This window comes from Thunnus maccoyii, chromosome 3, assembly GCF_910596095.1.
Source record: "Thunnus maccoyii chromosome 3, fThuMac1.1, whole genome shotgun sequence".
Classification (NCBI taxonomy): Eukaryota; Metazoa; Chordata; class Actinopteri; order Scombriformes; family Scombridae; genus Thunnus; species Thunnus maccoyii.
Window position 1 is genome coordinate 18288891 of NC_056535.1, and position 21162 is coordinate 18310052.

Genomic DNA, 21162 nt, shown 5'->3' on the forward strand with positions numbered 1-21162 from the left:
CGTCTATATCATCCATCGATTTATGATTTATTAAAATTGTGTTTATTAATTATTATTAATTATTATTAATAAACACAATTCACATTATAAACACTATGTAATTATCAGTCTATTGTATTAAGTCTATGTAATGATTATAGAGGAAATTGTTTTTTTATATATGCATTTTAAAACCTAATGATTTTATGTTTTGTCTCTTTCATTTTGCTGCCTGTGTGAAGTACTTTGTAACGTGGATTTTGAAAGTGCTGTATAAATAACAGAAGGGTCCGGCTGCGGCCTGAAGACAAGGGGGCGCAAAGTGATCCTCCAGTTAAACCCTCTGGTGTAATCCCCCCTCTGACCACAGTGTGGGTTGTAATGGTATAGTGACGCTGTTCGTATTTCCGCTCGTTAACTCCACGGGAAGTGAAAACTGCAGAAGCAGTGATTCAAATTATGACCTCGGTGAAAAACTGTAACCAAAATATGAGATATTCGTGTCTTTTTATGTTTGTGGTGAATGAAACTCGCAAGACTTCTCTTTGTTCGAGCTGATATTCATCTGCTGGCCTTCAGCTAGTTTGTTCATGACATTTATTCCGCTGTTTCTCTGCTGTGGAACCGGATGAACAGTAAGAGACTAACGTTATGTAGTTTTATCTAAGAATTTTTGTCATATTCATAACATAACATTATTGATAATCTATCCATGCGATAACTTTGGTAATATTAATTGTTAATAACAACAACGAACAACAACTAATTAATGTGCTGCTCTGTCTCCTAATTGTGACTGACAGTAAACCACTGTAGTTATTGTCTCTGATGCAGTCAGACAGATAAACCGATTCAGATAATCAAAGCCACACCAGGCTTTGTCTGATAAACAGTAGACAGATGTGTGCACGATGTAACTCAGTAATGTTATATAAATGACTCTGTGGGAATTCTGCACCTTGTCTAAGCTGAGGTCCACTCAGTTGCTGAAGAACTATGAGGCCGCATGTGGGGCAGCAGGACTGACTGACATGTTTGTGAATGTATTCATGTATTTTATATCTGTGCTTATATGTTTTCTTGGTAAAAGCAGAATCACAGACAACAGGATGAAGTGGCTGCAGTTGGAGCTACAGAAACAGCAGATACCTGCTCAGCCTTCTCATCATCACCTCTGACCGTCAGTTGTGACCTTCACTCCGGCCTCTAATCCTCCAGGTCTGATGGCTCCAAGATGAGGATAGCACACTGGGTGAGTACATAGTTTCAGATCATAGCATAGCATCATGCTTTTTCCATACCTGATCTATACTGATGAGTGCCTACCAGGTTGTGCATATTTTCTTTACTGTCACCAGAGACCCAGCCTGATCTGAACCGAAAGGTTCTCTGTGATTACCGTGAACGGATACTCTATTACATCATCAGGAGATCTGGAACAATGGACCTGATGCTGCTTGTCAAGTAAATATGCACTTGTGTTTATTTTATAGTGCAGTGGGGTTTTTTTTGTGTAAGTTGTTCTTAGTTAAGTAATGTTTATTTTGCTTGCCTGTGTTTTTTTTTATTTAGCCTGGTAAAAGCTCCTGTGTCTCCTTGAACTGATCTCATCTTCACTCCTTTAGCGCATCAGTGCAACATGGTGAGAATGAAACTTTTACTGCTGTTGGTTCATAAACAGACAGTTTATGTTTATTATATCACATTTAGTCGTACTGACTTTTGTCCCTCCAGCGTCTGTCCAGACTCCTCTGGTTGTCCTCCTTCACCTCAGACCTCCACGCATCCCTCCTCTGGTCAGAATGCAGCCTCTGCCCCCAGCAGGACTACAACCAGCCAGACCTTCTGTTTGCCATGTCTGTATTTACTTTGTGTATTCATCAACATGTGCGTGTGTATTGTACGGTTTGATGAAATGTATTGAATTATAAGCGCAATAAATGTCTTTAATAACATCCAGTGATCTTTACACATTATTAATTATATTATATGTCTATATATATATATGTGTGTGTGTGTGTGTGTGTGATTATTAGTTAATAGTAATGATCATCATCACTCTGGGCCATGACAAATTAATTTATAAAAATAACAACAACAACAACATCAATAATAATGTATTTAAATGGTAAATGTCATAACTGTTTCATGGCAGTCCTCTACATTTTGCAGAATATAATTTCATTTCTCTCTATTGTTACGGTTATAAAATTATATGTACACGGAACGCAGTGATAATGATAAATTAAAATAAATCAACGACTACGGGAGTAAATATTTACATATTTACGATAAGATGGTGCAGGGTAGAGAACTTTGTTCCAGACGAGATGCGATCCTGTGCTCGCATGAGAAGACAGCAGGAGGTTTTACTTCCAGTCATAAAAGCCCTCTACACCTGTCCGCGGCTTGGCGGACCCAACTCTGGTAAGACGAGAGGAGGAGAGGAGCCATGAGCCAAAGGGGGCGCGGCGTGAGGTGCCGCCCCCGCAGCCGGACCCTATAGATAAATAAAGATTATCATAATTTGTATATTATCATTATTATTATTTTGTAAAAATTTTCAAGAGTGAATGTCGTTAGGAAGCAGCGAAAATAAGTTGTTTTTTTCTTTTCTTTTCTTTTCTTTTCTTTTCTTTTCTTTTCTTTTCTTTTCTTTTCTTTTCTTTTCTTTTTTGTTTGTTTTTTTTTTTTGTCTTTTAGCGAGGACATCGCTAGCTCACCAAAAACAGCACAATTAATTAAATAAATTAATTAAACAATTAATTGAACAGCACAAGTAATTCAGACTTGACAGATTACAAACATAAAAGGTTCAATTTTATTTTTTACATTTTGCTTCGTTGACGGACTTTTTTCATCCCCGGAACCCTCGGTCGGATTCACCTCTTGGAGGGACGGAGTTTATGGTCACACTGTTGAAAAATTGTAAATTAGCACCGTTTATCGGTTCATTTACACAGTTACTGCAGGTATTAATTGATCGATCGGTGTGTGCAGCAACAGAGGGGCTTTTCTTGAAGAGTACAGCATAGACTCGTACAGGTGAGCAGCACCAACAGCCGGATGTTTGTGTTAGCAGAGAGTGTAATTCAGGCTAGCATTAGCTACGCGAGCGTTACACCTACACAATATTAGATTGTTATCTTGCCACCACAGCGAACAAAACAATCGGTTTGAAGTAAAGCTGCTTTTCTACCAGTCCGAATTACAATTAGTCAGCCTGTTTTACTGCCACTGATGGACAATGGACGTGAATTTGACGTTTGAAATTGCGTTTATTGTCGTATAATTGGCTAACTAGCATGATGGTCTGCTGACTCAGCCAGGGAAACAATAGTAATTACCTGCTTTATGCATTCAGCTCAATAGTCCATCTAACGACAGATGCTTGATGTCAATGTTACCTAACAATAACAACACCATAACAGATTAGCTGCAGATGTAGCTTTGTGCTACTAGCTAGCTGCCTCCTCCATCCTCGGCTCATAAGCCGCTGGGTGACACCATAACTAATAACTGGGTCACGTCATGTGTAACGTAAACTCTGACTTTACAACATTGTTTGCAGTACTGATCAATATTTACATCCCTTCAACTATGAACTTAGATGTCTGACATTCAGTGTATGATGTATACTTATGTAAACGGTCATTACTAATGTCATTTGGTTAGACCACAAAAGGGAGTAACTTACGTACAGTATGTACACCAACTTGTTTAAAGGCCCCATCCACTCCAAAATGTGTTTTTTCTTCTTGTTCGTTCAGTTGGATGTTTGAGCTTCATTGTATAGAATAATGAATGTGCAGAGTTTTACACTAGAAGGATGTTTTCACAATATTTTCATTTCATTCAATATTTCAACTTTTTTTCCCTCCCTGGTTGTTGGTGTGTTTGTTAATGTGCGTTGTTTATCTGTATCTCTGTTTCAATGATTCTATTATTTTATCACCACATAAGGATATGTGGGAATATTGGACATTTCCTGGTTTTAAAATTGTAAAACCTCATTGTCAGCTGGCTAGATGTAGCGTTGTAATGTAAAGATGTCATGTGCTTTGTTATTTTAGGGCTCCTGATGAAGGTGTGCAGGTAATACTTTGAGAGCCCTGTAAGACGCCATGTCTGAAGAGGCAATTTCAGAAAGTGACCTGGAGCCCAGCCTTAACAGTGAAGAGGAGTACTTTGAAAATGAGGAAGAGGAGGACAATGAGGACATGGAGGAAGATGAGGATGAAAACGATGGAGATGATGAGGACGATGGCGTTGGTGAGTGTCTGTTATTCTAACGCCTACCAGCTCCCATGAGTCAGAGATTAAACATGTACTAGCGCATACGTGACAGAAACTGTAGTTTGAGCTGGTTCCAGTACTCTTTTACTTCTTGGCACTTAAACTGTGGCACTTCTTGTGTGATTGGTGCAGTTGTCAAACCTCACCTATTTAGCATCAACTGAAATGCTGTCTCTTCTCTCTCTAGAGCGACCTGCGAGTGCCCAGAGCCAGACAGAAACAGCTCAGGATGGCGACAGGGACTCATCTGGAGAACCTTCCTCTGATTCTCCGTCTCAGCCCGCATCCCACCCTTCCTCCGGGGCTCCCTCCAGACCTGCCTCTCGCTCTCAGCCTCCAGCCAGCCCTGAGAACTCAAGCCAGAGCAAGCCTCCTTCCAGCAAAACAAAGAAACAAAAAGCCTCTAAATTAACCAAATCCTCCAAGTCTTCAAAAGGCTCCAAACCTTCCAAGCCATCTAAGCCTGCACACATGAGGAAAAATATCAGGTACATTTATCTGTTTGATACTTTCTGTCCAGTATATTACATTATATATTTAAATGTTTGTCTGTAGCCTGGCCTTTTTCTCTGTGCTTACAGAAAGCTGCTGAAAGAGGATCAGCTGGAGGCTGGGACCAAGGCTGCTCAACAGGAAGAGATGGAGAGGCGGAAACGTCTGGAGCAGCAGAGGAAAGACTTCCCTACACCAGCCCCAAGTGTCCCAGACTCTCAACTAGGTTATTTTCCCCATCATATTTCTGTTTGACATCTTTTGCAGTACTTTGGCTTCAATCCTAAATTTCCTTTCCCTTCGCACCTCTCCAACAGTGGATGCTGCTTCAATTCTAGGAGAAGTATCTCACTTGGTCCCCGCTCTCCTTAGCAAGCAGGATGTGATCTGTCTGGACAGCAGCGGCGATGAAGATGAACCAGCGGAGCCCAATTTGCCTGCACTTGCCATGAGAGATGGTAATATAGATGATAGTCCTGTGACACTATGATGCTGTTATTTCCAACTGATTCAGGACAGTGTAAGATATGAGCAAGTTCTAACAGTGTTTACTTCACCGTCGATGACGCAGATGTAATTGAGCTCAGTTCTGGGGACGAGGATGCCCTCCAGATAAGCAGCGAGTCGGCTGACGAGGACGCCGATGGCACCTCCGGCACAGACGAGAGCAGCGGGGCGCACATCAACGACGCCCTGAACCTACCTGACGCCCAGGGTCGAGTGCTGGTTAATATCAATCACCCTGCAGAGGAGAAAGATGTTTATCTTGCTCCACAGCTGGCCAGAGCCGTCAAACCTCACCAGGTATGCCCACAATGTAAACTCTCACATTTTTTACACACATTACCTCCAGTTACAGAAACTACACTCAGTGTTTGTTCGTATCTTACTCACCGTCCAGCTTGTTTTCTCACAAACATTGATCTCCCCTTCTCCAAGGTCGGGGGAATCAGGTTTCTCTACGATAACCTCATTGAGTCTCTGGAGCGGTATAAGACCAGCGGTGGCTTTGGTTGCATCCTTGCTCACAGCATGGGGTTGGGCAAGACACTGCAGGTCATTTCCTTCATTGACATCCTACTAAGGAACACTGAGGCCCACACTGTGCTGGCAATCGTCCCTGTGAGTGATCTTAAGTGTATATAGAAATTATATATCCAGTAGGCCGCCAAAGTAAATATCTGATTTTGATGAAGTTAAACTCTCACCTCTGTGGTTTCATCATACCAGGTGAACACACTCCAGAACTGGTTGACAGAGTTTAACCTCTGGCTCCCACCCCAAGAAGCCCTTCCCCCTGACACTGACCCCGCATTCGTCACAGGCCGCGCATTCAAAGTTCACATTCTCAACGATGAGCACAAGTATGTAGCATGCCCTTACTGTGAGTGATAATGTGTGGCCAGGGTGAAGTGTTCATTGAGCTGTTCATCATGCTGAGTGTGTGTGTGTGTGTGTGTGTGTGTGTGTGTGTGTGTGTGTGTTGCAGAACGACGCTGGCCAGGGCCAAGGTTGTGGAGGACTGGTCCAGAGACGGAGGTGTGTTGCTTATGGGTTATGAGATGTACCGCCTGCTGTCAATGAAGAAGAGCTTTGTTATGGGCAAAAAGAGGAAATCCAAGAAGCCCGCAGGGCCAATCATCATTGACCTGGATGAAGAAGATAGACAGCAAGAGCTCATGAAAGGCGAGTAAAAGTCAATAGTCTAAGGGAAGCACAGACCTAAGCAACCTTGTACAGTTCTACTGTCTATGTGAATGAGAAATATGAATACAAACGCATATTTACAGTGTCATTTACATTTACAGACTTCTTATGTCCTTCCTTTTTCTGTTCAGGTATTGAAAAGGCCATTGCGCGGCCTGGTCCAGATGTGGTGATCTGTGACGAGGGCCATCGCATTAAGAACTACCACGCCAGCACATCGCAGGCGCTAAAGAACATCCGCTCCCGGCGCCGAGTGGTTCTGACAGGGTACCCGTTGCAGAACAACCTTATCGAATACTGGTGCATGGTGGACTTTGTTAGGCCTGACTTTCTAGGCACGCGCCAGGAGTTCAGTAACATGTTTGAGCGGCCCATTCTGAACGGACAGTGCATGGATAGCACACCTCAAGATGTCCGCCTAATGCGTTACCGCAGCCACGTCCTGCACAGCCTACTGGAGGGTTTTGTCCAGAGGTAAGCTTGCTGAAAGAAGTTGGACATTATGAAAAAAAAGCATATTAGCCTGGATGATACGTACATGTCCATGTTTTTTATGGGGGCTTTTCTGGTTTACAGACGTGGTCATGATGTGCTGCAAGACCAGCTTCCCTCCAAGGACGAACATGTGATCTTGGTGCGGCTCTCTCCCATTCAGAGGGCGCTGTATACCGAGTTCATGAAGCGCTTCCGAGAAGCAGGGAACAGTGGTTGGCTCGGACTCAACCCACTCAAGGCTTTCTGTGTATGCTGCAAGGTTAGACTCTTTTTCTTTGCTGTGTCTACCTTTTCCACAGAGAGATTTATAAGAAATCTGTTATGGTTTTTTGTTGGGATTTTTCAGTGATTAAAACACCAACATGGCATTTTTTTTAATTAAGTAAGCCTTTTTTTTTTTTCTTGAACTCTCCAGATCTGGAATCACCCAGACGTCCTTTATGAAGCCTTGCAGAAAGAGAATCAGGCCAACGAGCATGACCTGGACCTCGATGACATCACTTCGGCTAATAACCCCCGCTGCCCGGCACCTGGTGCTGGCCTCAAAGCCAAAGTAGCCGACTCGAGCAACAGCAAAGTCAATAACGCTTTGCCACAGCTCAATCCCTCTCAGGATAGAGCCAATCAAGTCATCACATATGAATGGGTATGATATTGCAACAGTCCAATAAACAAAAACCCTCCATAACCTTGTCCTTTAGCACTAACTGCTTTAAAAGTCAGTAAGTCCTTAACTTTTATAATGTTGAGGTTAATTTGATTCTGTTAAGGGTGACCATTTACTGACAATATATGTACATGTCCTAATGAATATAGTTATAGCTTAGTTTTACACTATTAATACAGCTAAAGTCCACTACTCTGATAACTTTTGGTCTAACCTCAAGTACCAAAAAACTAAAGCTTCAAATACTGAAATATACCTTTTTTGTCACCATTAAACTGAGATTTGGTGTTAACTTTGATGTCATGTCCATATCATTTGTTAAATCTTTCCTCCAAAGTCTCTTGGAGTTGAAATTCCTTGTTATTGAACTGCTTTTTCCACCATTTATTTGTCGTAGGCAAAGGACATAATGTCAAACTACCAGACAGGAGTTCTGGAGAACTCTGCCAAGATGGTGCTGCTGTTTCATTTGATTGAAGAGAGTGTGAAAAGAAGAGACAAGATTTTGGTCTTTAGGTAAGTCATCTGTCCGATGTATATAGCATTAAACAGCAGCAGCAGCTTTAAAAGAGGTGGACTGACTTTGCAGTTTGGCTAATTAATCAGACAGTTCTTTTTAGCTTTCAGAGCTTTGTACAAACCGTTGGAAATTAATAATTTAATCTTCCTACATCTCATGAGGTTGTCTGTCACTTTTGCAAGCAGTAATTCCACAATTAACTAAAATTATGTTATGTACTGAAAATCAAAAGAGCAATTATTAATTAATTCTTGTTTTAACCATATATGTACATACAGAAGTGCTGTGACTGTTAAGTACACCTGAATGAATGATTGATTGATACATACATCACTTACTTACTCCTGAAGTATACCAGATTATTTTATTTAATAAAAAATCTTTTTAGTTAATTTCACAGCTCACTAATACATCTTGTAATACCCGTTAAAATCTGTGTCTGCTGTGTTCCTTCCAGCCAAAGCTTATCCACCCTGTCAGTCATTGAGGAGTTCTTATCAAAGAGACCCATGCCAGCAGGCATTACCTCCTCCGACGCCCAGAGCCAAAGCTGGGTTCGCAACCTCAATTACTACAGTAAGTCATTCGATCTGTGCTCTGCTTCCAAACCTGCAACTCTGCAGAAAGTGTGGTCTTTACCACTGAAACATCAAAACTGTGATTGTCTTTATTGATTTTGCATTTCTGGCTTTATGCCACAATTCTCGTAATATTTGCAATTTGACGAACAACTTTAAAATTGTCTTGTTATATATCACTCTGGGATACTTCTACATTCCATTCCTTCTATCATTTTTCTGATTTGTCAAGAAGAAAAATTACTTCAGGATAAAGTCTACTTTTTTTGATGCAGTGTTCAGGTGTTTTGTGTTAAGAGATGATGTATGTCTGTCTAAAGGACTGGATGGGAGTACATCTGCCTCAGAGAGAGAGCGACTTATCAATCAGTTTAATGACCCAGAGAACACCGCAACATGGGTCTTCCTACTTTCTACCAGGTGTGTGTCTCAGCTCTTTATTCTTTCATCATTTCTCACACTTTCTCCACACACTGCCAGGAACTCATCATCCTACATTTTCTGCGTTTCTTTCAGAGCGGGCTGCTTGGGCGTAAATCTGATCGGCGCCAACCGTGTCGTTTTGTTCGATGCCTCCTGGAACCCATGTCACGATGCCCAAGCTGTGTGTAGGGTGTACCGCTATGGTCAGAGAAAACCCTGCCACATCTACCGCCTCGTCTGTGACTTCACCTTGGAGAAGAAGATCTATGACAGACAAGTCTCGAAACAGGGCATGTCTGGTAAGAGATTTGTACATGTGAACAATCTGTTTGTTAGACAATCACACCTCCACCATCTTGTCTCATGAAGCAGAATTGCTAACATCCCAAGTTAGCTGAACAACTGCAGTGAGCCAGAACAACTCCTTTACTTGAGTCTTTTTTTCTACATTTGGGAGGTTCTGGGTCTGACTGAACACAGTTATCCAGCTAAACTCACAACAACTGTGCTGAGACAAGTACAAGTTACAGAAAGTTGCTCCTTGTTAAAATGTATAACTTCAAACCCCTACAAAGACTATTGTTCATTTTGTGTTTAAAGACCGGGTGGTTGATGACCTGAACCCAGCGCTAAACTTCACCCGTAAGGAAGTGGAGTCGCTGTTGCACTTTGTGGAGGAGGAGGCTGAAGTTGGCAAAATCGGTCTCGATTCCTGGGAAGACATGGAGACAGTGTTACACCAAGCCTGCCAGATTTACCCACGCCTCATCACCAGGGTACAGTTCATAAGTGTTACTCCTAAGTCTGACATATAAGAGATCAATCTGCCTCTTCCCTGAAAAATACAATTGATGTGCAATTCAGTTGTTTCCCTCTTTCCATTTATGTCAATAGCAACCTTTCCATCACGAGTCTCTGCTAGTGGACCGGAAGGAGTCAAAACTGACCAAAGCAGAGAAGAGGGCCGCCAAGAAGAGCTATGAGGATGAGAAACGAGCCTCTGTCCCCTACTCTCGCCCATCGTATGCCCCTTACTACCCAACCAGCGATCAGGCGCTCACAAACATACCAGCATTCAACCAACGTGGCTGGTGGGTTTCAAACTGCATGTTTCCTTTGGGGTATCTCGTTTTACTGTTAGTGGAGAGGCTAATAGATGCTAACAGTTTGTTTCACAGATGAACGTACAACCAGAAATTAAAGTTTTCCTGATATTCTTTGGTTCAATGCATTACAATTTACACCTTCCTCCACCAAAATATATAGTATAATCAACATAATATGTATGCATGAAAAAAAGATGTTCATCACTTCAGGTTCAGCCTTTCATTGTTAAGTCAGTACAGTTGTAAACACCATGGCCAAAATCACCTCAGAGATCTGGAAATTAGTATCTGCCTTGCTTACTGGCAATAAAACACAAAAAAACCAACTAATTATTAATGTGGTGGATTGTTTGAGGTTGTACCCTTACACGAGTTTCTCTTTTTTCTAGTAAATTTCCAGTAGACTAGACACTGCTGTTGGGGTATATATATCTGTGTGTGTGTGTGTGTGTGTGTGTGTGTGTGTGTGTGTGTATGTGATCATCTCACGAGTTCAGCCCTCATACTTCCAGGCGAGCCATGGCACGGCCAGATGACAAGCCTGTGGCAAGTGTCAGGCCCATCCAATCGACCCCAATCCCCATGATGCCTCGCCAGGTCGGCATGGGCATGGCTGGCTCCAGCTCTGCCGGCAGCCTGCCTGTCAACTTCTTGCAGAAAGCTGGAGTTTATGTGCAGAGGATTGTCACCACAACTGGTAATGTATAATATGTTAAAACAGTTAAATCATTGCGATAACAAACCCCACCCCCCAAATTTTATGTTTTTAAAATGATTTGACCATTAACTCTGTCAATAGAAGAGAAACTGATTATTTCAGCATGTGAAATGGAATAGGAAATGTGGGTGGACAGTTGATATGAGCTAGTAACATCAGCCATTTTGTCCAAATCTACAGATATTGTAATCCCAGGAGCCAACAGCACAACAGATGTTCAAGCTCGTATTAGTGCAGGAGAGAGCATCCATGTAATCAGAGGATCTAAAGGTAGCTGCAGCAGCACATGAATTACTCTCTACTTACCAAGCATTTCAGTCTACTGACTCTATCGCTTGATGTTTTCTCCACCAAAGGTACCTACATCCGGACAAATGATGGAAGAATTTTTGCTATTCGATCTGGAAAGATCAGTAGACCAGCAGTTGGGGGCTCTGCCGCTTCTAGAGGTACAAATTCATATTCATTAGTCCTGGTTCCTCCTGCACAGTTTTACATTACAACCATCCAAACAACTCATACAACTTTTAGGATGGTGTTTTTGAGCTCTCAACTCCTAAACATGTTAATAAAGATGTTTCATGGGATGAAGCCCTGCTTATCTTTTGTGTTATGAATTACAGTATGTCATTAGTTTCTAATAATATTTGCACATGAAAGCGCATATTTGGATACGCCACCTCTTTTCCAGGATTGACCTTTCAAAAATAAATGATTCAGAAGCAGAGACAGTGTACATGTGTCCTGACATTTGGTGACTGTGTTTCTCTCCCCTCCACAGAGACCCAGGGTTCCCTGATCCATCCAGTCAGTAACGGTTGTTCATCCCCTGTGGAGCAGCAGCAGCAACGTTCCCCCAACGGGGAGCAGCGGCCCTCCACTCCCTTAAGTTCTGAGATTCTCAGAGAGCTCAGCCGCTACACCACATCCACAGACGATGCCACTGCTGGGATGGGGAGGGAACTGCCGTCCCCGTCAGACGTCGCCGGTGCACCAGCGGGGGACGAAGGCAGTTCGCAAAATAATCAGACTTCTGACCTCAGTAGGCAACTCGGTGATGACCTCTTGAGCTCAGCTTTGGAGATGCGAGGCACCAAACGCAAGAGTACTGAAAGCCAGGGCAGCACGCAGTTAGGAGCCAAACGCACCTCTGCTGCAACACATTTCTCTGGACTGTCCATGGGCTCCAGTGGGCTCAGCTTTCCTCCCGTGGGTCTGAACTCTTCCTCCTTATTAGGGAACTTAGGGCACATGAGTCACCCACTTTTGATGGGTAGTAGTGGTGGATCTTCATTCCTTCCGACAGCAGGACATACACTGGCTGACCTACAGACCATGTTCCCTTCTGCAGGCTCAGACCTACTGAGACAGTCGGCCACAGGGAACGGACACCTTCCCACGCCCTCATCGTCCGCTCTGTCCACCGTTTACTCCTCTGCTTCCACCACCATTCCCATGTCATCGACGCCCTCAGCAGCAACTTCTTCCTCCCTGGCATCAGGCTCTCTGCCTCCGTACTTGATGAACCCCAACATGGCTGGCCTGCTTTCGTCAGGCTTCCCTATCAACTACAGTCAGTCCTTGCTATCTGAGCCGAGGATGTTCCCCACCCCTCTACTCTCTGGGTCGGGGGGATTCCCCGCGCCTAACTCCAGCTCATCCAGCTTCCTCTCCCATTTTAACAATCCCACCTCCAGCCTGTTGGGGGCAGCTCTGACCCAACCGGACAGACATCAGAGCACAGAGAATGGCGGTAGTAGTTCTGACGATGACGTTATAGAGGTGACAGGACAGTAGAAACGTATGGAGAAGCAGTTTCACACACAATCTTACCAATCATGGTTAACCTGAAGTACATTGGGGATGGGAATGATAACATGTTAACAAGACTTCATTGATCAAATTAATTGTTACATTTTGAACGTGCATCTGAAAGTAACTTGACATCTAAATTAGAAAAATAAAAAAAGTAAATAAAAGTCCCAGGAAAATTAAATGTGATGTTAATCCTGGTGGTTTATGGTGAAAAGTTACATATGTTTCAAGATTTCTGTTAGACTAGCCATTTAAACAGTTTATATTCTTCACTTATCATCAGTGAAATAAACTGCATTCCCATTCCTAATGCTTACATAGAGTTCTCACACACACACACACACACATACACATACAGGGACTCTCGCCTGCTACATGCAAATGAGAGCAGCAACTTGTACCTTAATGACTTTACAAAGTCAGAGTAACAAATCCTTATGCTGAATAATCCCAGACCCGTTCAGCTGGAGCAACAGAGCAGCGGGATGGACAGACGTCGTTCGGGGGGGACCAGCTGAATCTCGCGGGGGGCTTCCTAAGCACAGCCTCTCCTGCTACATTTTTAAGCAAGACCTCGCCATGCCGTGCGGTTAAGTTTTATTTCCTCTGAATTCAGATGGAAACAAATAGATGAAACTGCTTCATGTAGGATTTTCTCCTTATATATTGCCGCGAAAGGAACAATTGGAGTTGCCGTTCTCACCTGCTTGAACACTGATTTACTGCATTTTTTTTCCCTTCAGGACAGTTTCCTCAACTGGTAAACAAAACTGGAACGTTTTTATACCACCAAAATTAGGAACTGATTCGTGTTCTTTTTTTTTTTTTTTTTTTTTGTCAAAATCCACCTGACAATATATTCAGAGAAAATCCTTCAACAACTGAGGTTTTAGGCATTCAGAGCATATTTTAGTCTTTAGTAATTTGATAGACATTGTAGCATCCCCTGTTGAAAGGATATTACGTGTGATACTATAACTGAATATGTTGATACTTTGTAAATAAGCGGTCATTATTATTGTTTATATTGCAAGTCAATACTGTGCAGTGTGTAGATTTTGGTTGTAGGGAGGTTATTACAGTGACTGTCATGACAACAAAACACGCCCTCGCATTGACGCTGAGGGGAAAACATTGCGTTCAACCTCTTTTTTTTTTTTTTCTTTTTTTTTTTTCCTTTAAACTAAAATGAATGTACTTTCATGTTCGCCTTTGATAACACAGGGGCTGGGACATGGAGTCAGACTGTGTTCTTTCATTTTTAGCCTTAAATAACACAAAGGGGTCTTGATTGTTAGCGTTTTATCTTAGTACATCCTTGTTACAAATCTGTCGGGAGGAACTACTGAGCATTTAGACAGTCAAACTCAGAACGCACCAAGTGTGAAAGCAGCAAACGCTTCTCATCTTCCCTTTTGTTGCAGGTTTTTTACTGAAGTGTCCCCACCATCTGTTGACCATCATCACTGAGTCAACCTACAGCTCACATGTAGAGTTTTGATCATTTTCTTATAATTTTCAGAGCCTTGCTGAGAACAAACATCACCTGAACTGTAGAAACCATTGCATTCGTGCAGCCTAAGTGTGTGTATAATACCTTTTTAAGTCGATGTAGCCACCAAAACCATCAGAGCAGATGTTTCAAATTTCATTACAACCACCAGTGACTGTGGCAGAACCAGGTCAGGTGATGCGGTGGCCTTACCCAAACTGACAGTGCCATCCTGTGGTAGCTTTTCACAGAGGTGCATGTCGTGTTAAGTAGCTTCTGTCAGTAGTGTCAGTCAGTGTAGGTCTGCCTCGCTTTAGGGAGTTTAGGTCTCTGCTATTCTCTGTAGCCTTGTGTTTCTGTGTTGTGACGACACCTCAAGGTATTTAGATTTAGGAAAGTCCTCTTCCTCTGTTGATGAGTAGGCTAGCCACAGTGTTTTTTTTATTTTATTTTCCTTCGGAAAACACTGGATATCCTGAGACAACACATCATTCCCACATGGAGTTACTTTTTTTTTTTTTTTTTTTGTGGAGATGTTCTCTTGTGGGGACCTTTTGTCTCCACAGTCTGAGTACTGTTTCTGGCTCCTGTCTTGTAGTTCTCAGTTTCTCTCATGGGCATCTTTAGCTTTCTTAAGCCTGTCTCGGGAACTTGTGATTTTCATTCACTCCAGATTTGAAGGTAGAGCTTGCACTTTGAAAAAGGATCATATCCGCTTGTGAACTGTACAAGCTACATCATACTGACCCCATGTCTTTATTCTTAGTCTTCTCAATCAGTCGGAAACACTTTGCATTTGAATCTTAGGAATCATCCGTTTATATATATATATATATAAAAAAAAAAAAAAACAACCTCTGTCTGCCATTTCTTGTCAACTGTGTGCATTTTTATGTTCATTTTTTAAAATGTTTTTTATAACTTCTTATTGGTGTACACTCACCTGGCAGTAGTTTCCCTTATTTCAATGTAAGTGTTTGAAATTTATTTATTTATGATGGAAAATATATTGGTTTTTTTGTAATTACGTTTTTTAACCTTTTGTTCACTTTGACCCATTGACGGCTGATCCAGTGAGAATTTCGTACATGCAGCCTAGATCGAAGCAGAATGACTGTGTTATCAATGTTATTTTAACAATAAAACACTCACAACTGCAGTGTGAATCCTTATCAAATGTTTTTAATTTACAATATCTTAAGCGTGATATATTATCTCATTTATTCAAACATGCAGCTAAATCAGTCATCAAAGGCAGCATCAATATTGAAAAGGCAGCATAACAAGCAACCTGAGATCAAGAAATCAAAATAAAGTTTGGGCTGTGGCCAGGATGTGGAGTACAAGATGAGTCCAAAAGCTTAATTCCATAAAAAAAAAAAATTGCATTTTATTTATTGACCTTCTAAATGATCAAAACCCTCTCCACACTACCTGGTTTATGATCCTGGTAGAGAATATTTAAACCCTAGAATAAATTTATTTATCTATCACTTTGGTCCAAACTGAAATATCTCAAGAAATATGGGACGGATTTCCATCCATGGTCCCTTGACGATTAAGCCTACAGGTGATCCACTGACTTTTCCTCTTATGCCACCATGAGGTTAACATTTATGATTCAGAGTGAAATGTCTCAAGAACTATTGGATGGATTCCCATGAAATTTTTGTAAAAACATTCATGTTCCTCAAAAGATCCATCCAGATGAAAATGTAAACTCCTGAAGTCACTGAACCCCACCCAAATGATCAAAAAAACATACACAGGATGTAACCTCAGTGTCCTCAATGACATCTACAGCCATGTGTACATTGTTTAAAAAAAAAAAAGGCAGCAAAAAACAAGTATTTCATTATCCACATTTGGCAGCGCTGTTTCTTGGAATGACAGACCATCAGAAAGGTTGCAGAGATCATCTTCTTTTGGACTTTCATGCAATGATAGCACGTAACTGGAAAAATGAAATCTCTACAGGCAGACTTTACAAAAGTATTCTGTGATGGTTTTGTGGAACTATCCATATCATAGCCTTCGTCAGGACTGTAAGCGTTTTTTAGCCATGTAAGCACTGCTGACCTGGTTCATTATGATGAGGGCGACGAAAGCAGGGCAGAGTGCTGACAGGTACCAGGTGTATTCACCAACAGACGCGGTGAACCAGGCCGAGCAGAGGCCGAGGAGCAGGCTTGCGCTGCCAAGCACAAAGGTGACAAGTCCAGACGCCGCATGGTAGCGCTTGAGTTTGGCCAGAGACCAGCCTTTAGCTAGAGAGTGGTAGATGAGGGGAACAGCTGCCAAAGACTGCACGACCACGACGCACACTGTGAGCAGGCCCAGCAGACCGTGCCATGAGGTGAAGTGAGGTTTACCATTCAGGTGTTTGTTGTAAGAGATGGCTGCCAGACCCAGAACCGCACAGGACACACAGAGGCACTGCAGCATCCAGTGAACACGACCTTTGGTCTTGTGTGGATATCTTTTGATGGGTGAGCCGTGAGGGGAGAAGAGGAGTATGGCTTCTGTCATGAAGAAGGAGAACTGGTGGAAGAGAGAAGAAAATGAAACAGAGCTGCAATACATGATCATTTTCATTATTGATTCAACTTTTATTTTCTTAATTATTTGATTAATTGTTTATTCCGTTAAATGTCTGAAAATAGTAAAAGAAAGAAAGTGGCCATCACTATTTCCCAAATTGACATATTCAATTACACATTTCAGAGGCTGGAGCCTGTGAATTTTTAGTATTTTTTGCTTATGAATGACTTAAAAGAATAACATAATCAAAACAGTTGCTGATATGTTCTGTTTATAGACTAATCGATTAATTGACTAATTGTTTCACCTCTAAAATGAAAATAGGAAGGTTTGATTGTGTGTTTACAGCTGAAAATATTTATTTTTTAAGTTCCAACTTACTGCCAGTGTCATGAAGAAAGGATGCCAGGAAAACCAACCTAAAATAACACAGATGAAATAAAATGAACAGATGTGCAAAGAACGACGCTGACATGAAAACGTCTGGACATCAGGAGCACTCACTTGTACCGGGTCGAGACAGGACTGCAATGAATACCGTGAAGCCAACACAGATGAAGTGGGTCAGCACTGCGGAGGCTGTCCTGGTGTAACCGTACACCCGAGGCTCGGAGTCAGTCTCTCTGTTGTGACCCATGGTTAGTAGGAATAATGTGTTTTGACTGATCTTATATTGACCCAGGTTACTGACCTAAAGTGACCTCGCAGTTTCAGTCAAACAGACGCGGAACTAGATGGAAAAGTTTAACTGTGGAGTCCTGCGTCATTTAAAGCCGGAAAATGGGTCTTAAACAGAAGCTACATTGCCAGATAACTATCACATAACCGTAAATTTACGAAGCATTAACACGTTCCTGCTTAAATTGCAGCGCTGCATATACGCTCTACGTTGTGACGTATCTTCGCCGGTGATATTTTTTGTTCCTAGGATGGCGAAGACAAGACCCGCCCTACTCTACCTCTGATTGGCTTACCCTGATATTCCTACCCTAACTCTAACCAATCATACTCCTCATACCTAAACCTAACCAATCTAACCAACAGAGGTAACGAGTACTAGCCAATCAGAGGCAGAGGAGGGTGGGTCATGACTTCGCGATCCTAGGAAAAAAAATTGGCTTCCGCCGGTTACAAAAAATAATTTTCCGGTTATGTTTTTCAGAATAAAGTGTTATATTTTGCCACCACTAAAAAAAACATGAAAATATAATCTATGTGTTTTTCTGCAGTCATATTTAGAGCTAAGATTGTTTTAGTCGTGTTTTTAAGGAAAAATTTTGAGCTTTCTCTGTCCATATTGTTTCCAGTTGCAATGATTTGCTGCTTTTCTCAGTTTTATATCATTCTAAATTGAATATCTTTGGGTTTAACTGTTAGTTGACAAAAAGCAATTTGAAGATGTCTTTTTAGGCTGTGGGATATTGTGATTCTTCACTATTTTATAACATTTTATGGCCCAAACAATCAATTCATGAATCAAGATAATACTTGTCAGATTGATCGTTAATGAAAATAATAATTTGTTGCAGTCCTAGTCATATTATTCCAAGTTACTGAATTCAAAGGTCACTTTAACATGTAAATAGATGTTTTACATGGGCTGTACACTCAAAGTTGGATTAACACAAAGGTGGTCCTAGACGATCAGGGGCCACAAAGGCCCCAGATTTATTGTGTGTCAGTTGGCTTGGGGTAAGTTGATTATAGTAATTGAAAATTTGCTTGGGAATAGGATAAATGATAAAGACCTTAATGTGGATCCAGAATTATTATCAGTGCTGTCTACCTGTGTCAAAATGTACACATGGCATATTACTAAATTATTACTTAAATTGTTCCTATGTTATTTTGTATTTTTGTGTTCTGTGAGTTAAAATTGGGGCCCAAAGCTCATTTTTGCCTGCGGGCCCTATAGCAGATAAAACCAGACACATGTACACTACACCTTAAAGGGGAACATATGGTCCACCCACACAGGTGTTTTCTCTTATTTTGTTTGACCAGACCTTGTCTGAGGACTATGTAGGCATGTGGCAACTGTGCTTGATTGACAGCTGTCTGACTCTCATAATAGTTGTATTGCACATGTTTGGGTGGGAGAGGTCAGAGTGGATTAAGATAGATTAATGTAGACCTCTTCTATACAGATCTGGGAGAGGTTGCACCTTTATTGTTCTTATTGACACATGAAGTTTGGTATCCTACCAGAATTAATTCCAGCATAGCTCAGCCAAACTTCAACCTGAGCAGAAGTCTAATTAGCCAGAGTACATTAAAACACCTGTGTGGCTTTGCAAGGCTTTTTAGCATCCCAGAGACCTTACAGTACCACTTTACCAGAAAAAAGTAAAATAATTTAAATAATATAAAAATAATTGAGGTGACACTTTCGGATTCAAAATGTGAGAATCAACCTGAGAGGGCAAAGCCTCAACATTATCTATGATGTCACTGGTGGAGCAGCACTCTAATAATCTTTGCAGTTACTCTTTAGATACAAAAAGAAGTTAATAGTTTCTGCTTCCAAATGATTAACCCGTTTAACGCTTTTATTCTGAAGCCGGGATTCCCGGAAGTCTTCTCTGCTTGTTTTGGTAAAGTTCATTCATCTCCTCCTAGCTGACGTGGAGGCTTTCCAGAAAAAATCCCCAAAAATTTCACAGTTCAGCAACGACGGGCTGTAGGCACAAATAGTCTACTTCTAAAGTCAAGGTCTAGGAAAAAGAAGGCTTGTTTAAGTATTTGCATTGTGTAAAAATACTATTACTACTACTACAACTACTACTACTAGCATACTGATAATAATAATAATAATTGTTGGAGGTGCTGTCAAAATCACATACCCACGCAGGAAAATTGTTGTGGTGCATGTTGTTTGTTAAGCAAGTGTATAGTGTACGTCTCAGATTAATACCACCCGTCCAACATTCAATGGACACTCACTGATCAGCTGATCACTGGTTATTGTGCTCCAATTACTTTAATAAGCTTGTGACTCTGCAGGGCCTCCACACATATTGAGAAAACAACAACAACATGCTCATTCTAGACATCCATCCCTGTCTGTCTGCATGTCTCTTTTCCACACACACATTATAATGTAGACATGTTATTCCCACCAAACAGAAGCTGAAAAGCTGCCTATTGCGTTTAAATTGGATTTTTATTTATTCATTTTTTTCCCTCAGAGCTCTCAGTAGGTTTATATGGTGGCTAACAGTCAGCCAAAGCCAATTGCTTGTATTGTCCAGATGGTGGCACTAATATAAAACATCAAAACCAGTCATATATTTAGTAAGCAGTAAAAGTTAAGTAATGCTGTGAGTCCAGCTGACACAAGACTCATAACAGTCTATACATCCAAGATTTACTCCATGCCTTTTAAAATATTTTAGATTTCCAAAAGGGCTTGTTGTCCCAGCTGCTGAAGTGCACATTAACTTCACTTTATGAATTATGCACGCATTTTATTGCATTTATACACGCATTTTATTGGTATTTCAGTAATGGATTGAGTATGCAGATCATGTACTTAAAGAAAAGTACCAACAGAAAAATGCAAAAATACTGTATTACAAATAGATTACATGTCCTTCATTCAAAATCCTGATTATCAGCAAAATAAAAGTATCAAAAGTGCTCATTATGTAGAAAAAGGCCCTAAGTGATATTTAGTGATATTTTGCTACATAAACAGTAAATTAGATACTGATGCATCAAAGCTTAAGTGGCAATTTACTGTTGGTGGTGAAGGTAGAGCTTGTGTTAACAACTTTATATACTATTAGGCATTTTAATTCTCCAACAATATATTGTATTTTATAAGTTGACAATATGTTTTTTTATGTAAAATCTTAATATGAAAAGTAACTGCTGACCAAGAAATGGAGCAAAAATGTCAATATTTCCACTGGGATGTAGTGCAGTATGAATATAAAGTGGCATAAAATGGATATAGTACAAGTACCTCAAAAGTGTTCTTAGTACCACCACTGGTATTAATGGTAGTATTAGTATTAGTGTAACCAAAATTAGTAGTAGTTGTAGAGTGAAAAAAATGTGCCGTGACGAATATTTACTTACATCTCTGTCCTTTACGCTCCCTCTGCCCCTATAAGATCTTTCTCTTTCTACAAACCCCCAAAGACTGACTGAAGTCATTATGAAACCTCACAGTTTTCCAACATGCTAGTCTGGCTTGAGAGAGATAATACAGAGTAAGAAGAGCCATTCATCTGCCCCCCATATTTGAGCCTGGAGGCTTCTTCCTCACTGAGTGATCTCCAAATGGCCCTCAATTAAACATTAAATAGTCTATTCATTCCAAACTGAG

At 41.1% G+C, this 21162-nt stretch overlaps 2 protein-coding genes and 2 long non-coding RNA genes across 5 annotated transcripts; 2 read left to right on the forward strand and 2 right to left on the reverse strand.

Annotated features, from left to right (window-relative positions):
- Positions 1-115: 115 nt before the first annotated feature.
- LOC121894058 lies at positions 116-1805 on the forward strand. 2 transcript variants are annotated; one of them, XR_006095471.1, is made up of 5 exons: positions 116-614; positions 1070-1231; positions 1338-1443; positions 1552-1621; positions 1714-1805. It is a non-coding gene; the product is annotated as an uncharacterized LOC121894058 (long non-coding RNA). The 2 variants fall into 2 exon arrangements; XR_006095473.1 differs by having other exon boundaries at positions 1073-1231.
- LOC121894059 lies at positions 1646-3653 on the reverse strand. Its single transcript, XR_006095474.1, has 3 exons — positions 3327-3653; positions 2812-2894; positions 1646-2479 (listed from the first exon to the last, which is right to left on the reverse strand). It is a non-coding gene; the product is annotated as an uncharacterized LOC121894059 (long non-coding RNA).
- On the forward strand, positions 2789-15454 carry rad54l2 (RAD54 like 2). The gene is made up of 22 exons (XM_042406369.1): positions 2789-3024; positions 4053-4251; positions 4463-4763; positions 4857-4993; positions 5085-5225; positions 5339-5571; positions 5707-5889; positions 5998-6131; positions 6257-6453; positions 6606-6948; positions 7051-7228; positions 7385-7615; positions 8034-8152; positions 8614-8732; positions 9055-9154; positions 9251-9456; positions 9758-9933; positions 10052-10248; positions 10776-10960; positions 11162-11251; positions 11338-11430; positions 11763-15454. Exons 2-22 carry the CDS (start codon positions 4104-4106, stop codon positions 12776-12778), a joined length of 4527 nt encoding a protein of 1508 aa, XP_042262303.1. The 5' UTR covers positions 2789-3024; positions 4053-4103; the 3' UTR covers positions 12779-15454.
- Positions 15451-17728, reverse strand: LOC121894057 (transmembrane reductase CYB561D2). The gene is made up of 3 exons (XM_042406370.1): positions 17334-17728; positions 17211-17248; positions 15451-16829 (listed from the first exon to the last, which is right to left on the reverse strand). The coding sequence occupies exons 1-3, from the start codon at positions 17464-17466 to the stop codon at positions 16326-16328; spliced, it is 675 nt and encodes a 224-aa protein (XP_042262304.1). The 5' UTR covers positions 17467-17728; the 3' UTR covers positions 15451-16325.
- Positions 17729-21162: the final 3434 nt, after the last annotated feature.

Bases quoted from the DNA above. Each gene is read 5' to 3' on its own strand.
- rad54l2 (XM_042406369.1), top strand. From the start codon at position 4,104: ATGTCTGAAGAGGCAATTTCAGAAAGTGACCTGGAGCCCAGCCTTAAC. The intron at 6,132-6,256 runs GTATGTAGCATG...TGTGTGTTGCAG, and splicing joins ATTCTCAACGATGAGCACAA to AACGACGCTGGCCAGGGCCA. The intron at 10,961-11,161 runs GTAATGTATAAT...CCAAATCTACAG, and splicing joins GAGGATTGTCACCACAACTG to ATATTGTAATCCCAGGAGCC.
- LOC121894057 (XM_042406370.1), bottom strand. From the start codon at position 17,466: ATGGGTCACAACAGAGAGACTGACTCCGAGCCTCGGGTGTACGGTTAC. The intron at 17,249-17,333 runs GTGAGTGCTCCT...GTGTTATTTTAG, and splicing joins CCTGTCTCGACCCGGTACAA to GTTGGTTTTCCTGGCATCCT. The intron at 16,830-17,210 runs GTAAGTTGGAAC...CTCTTCCACCAG, and splicing joins CTTTCTTCATGACACTGGCA to TTCTCCTTCTTCATGACAGA.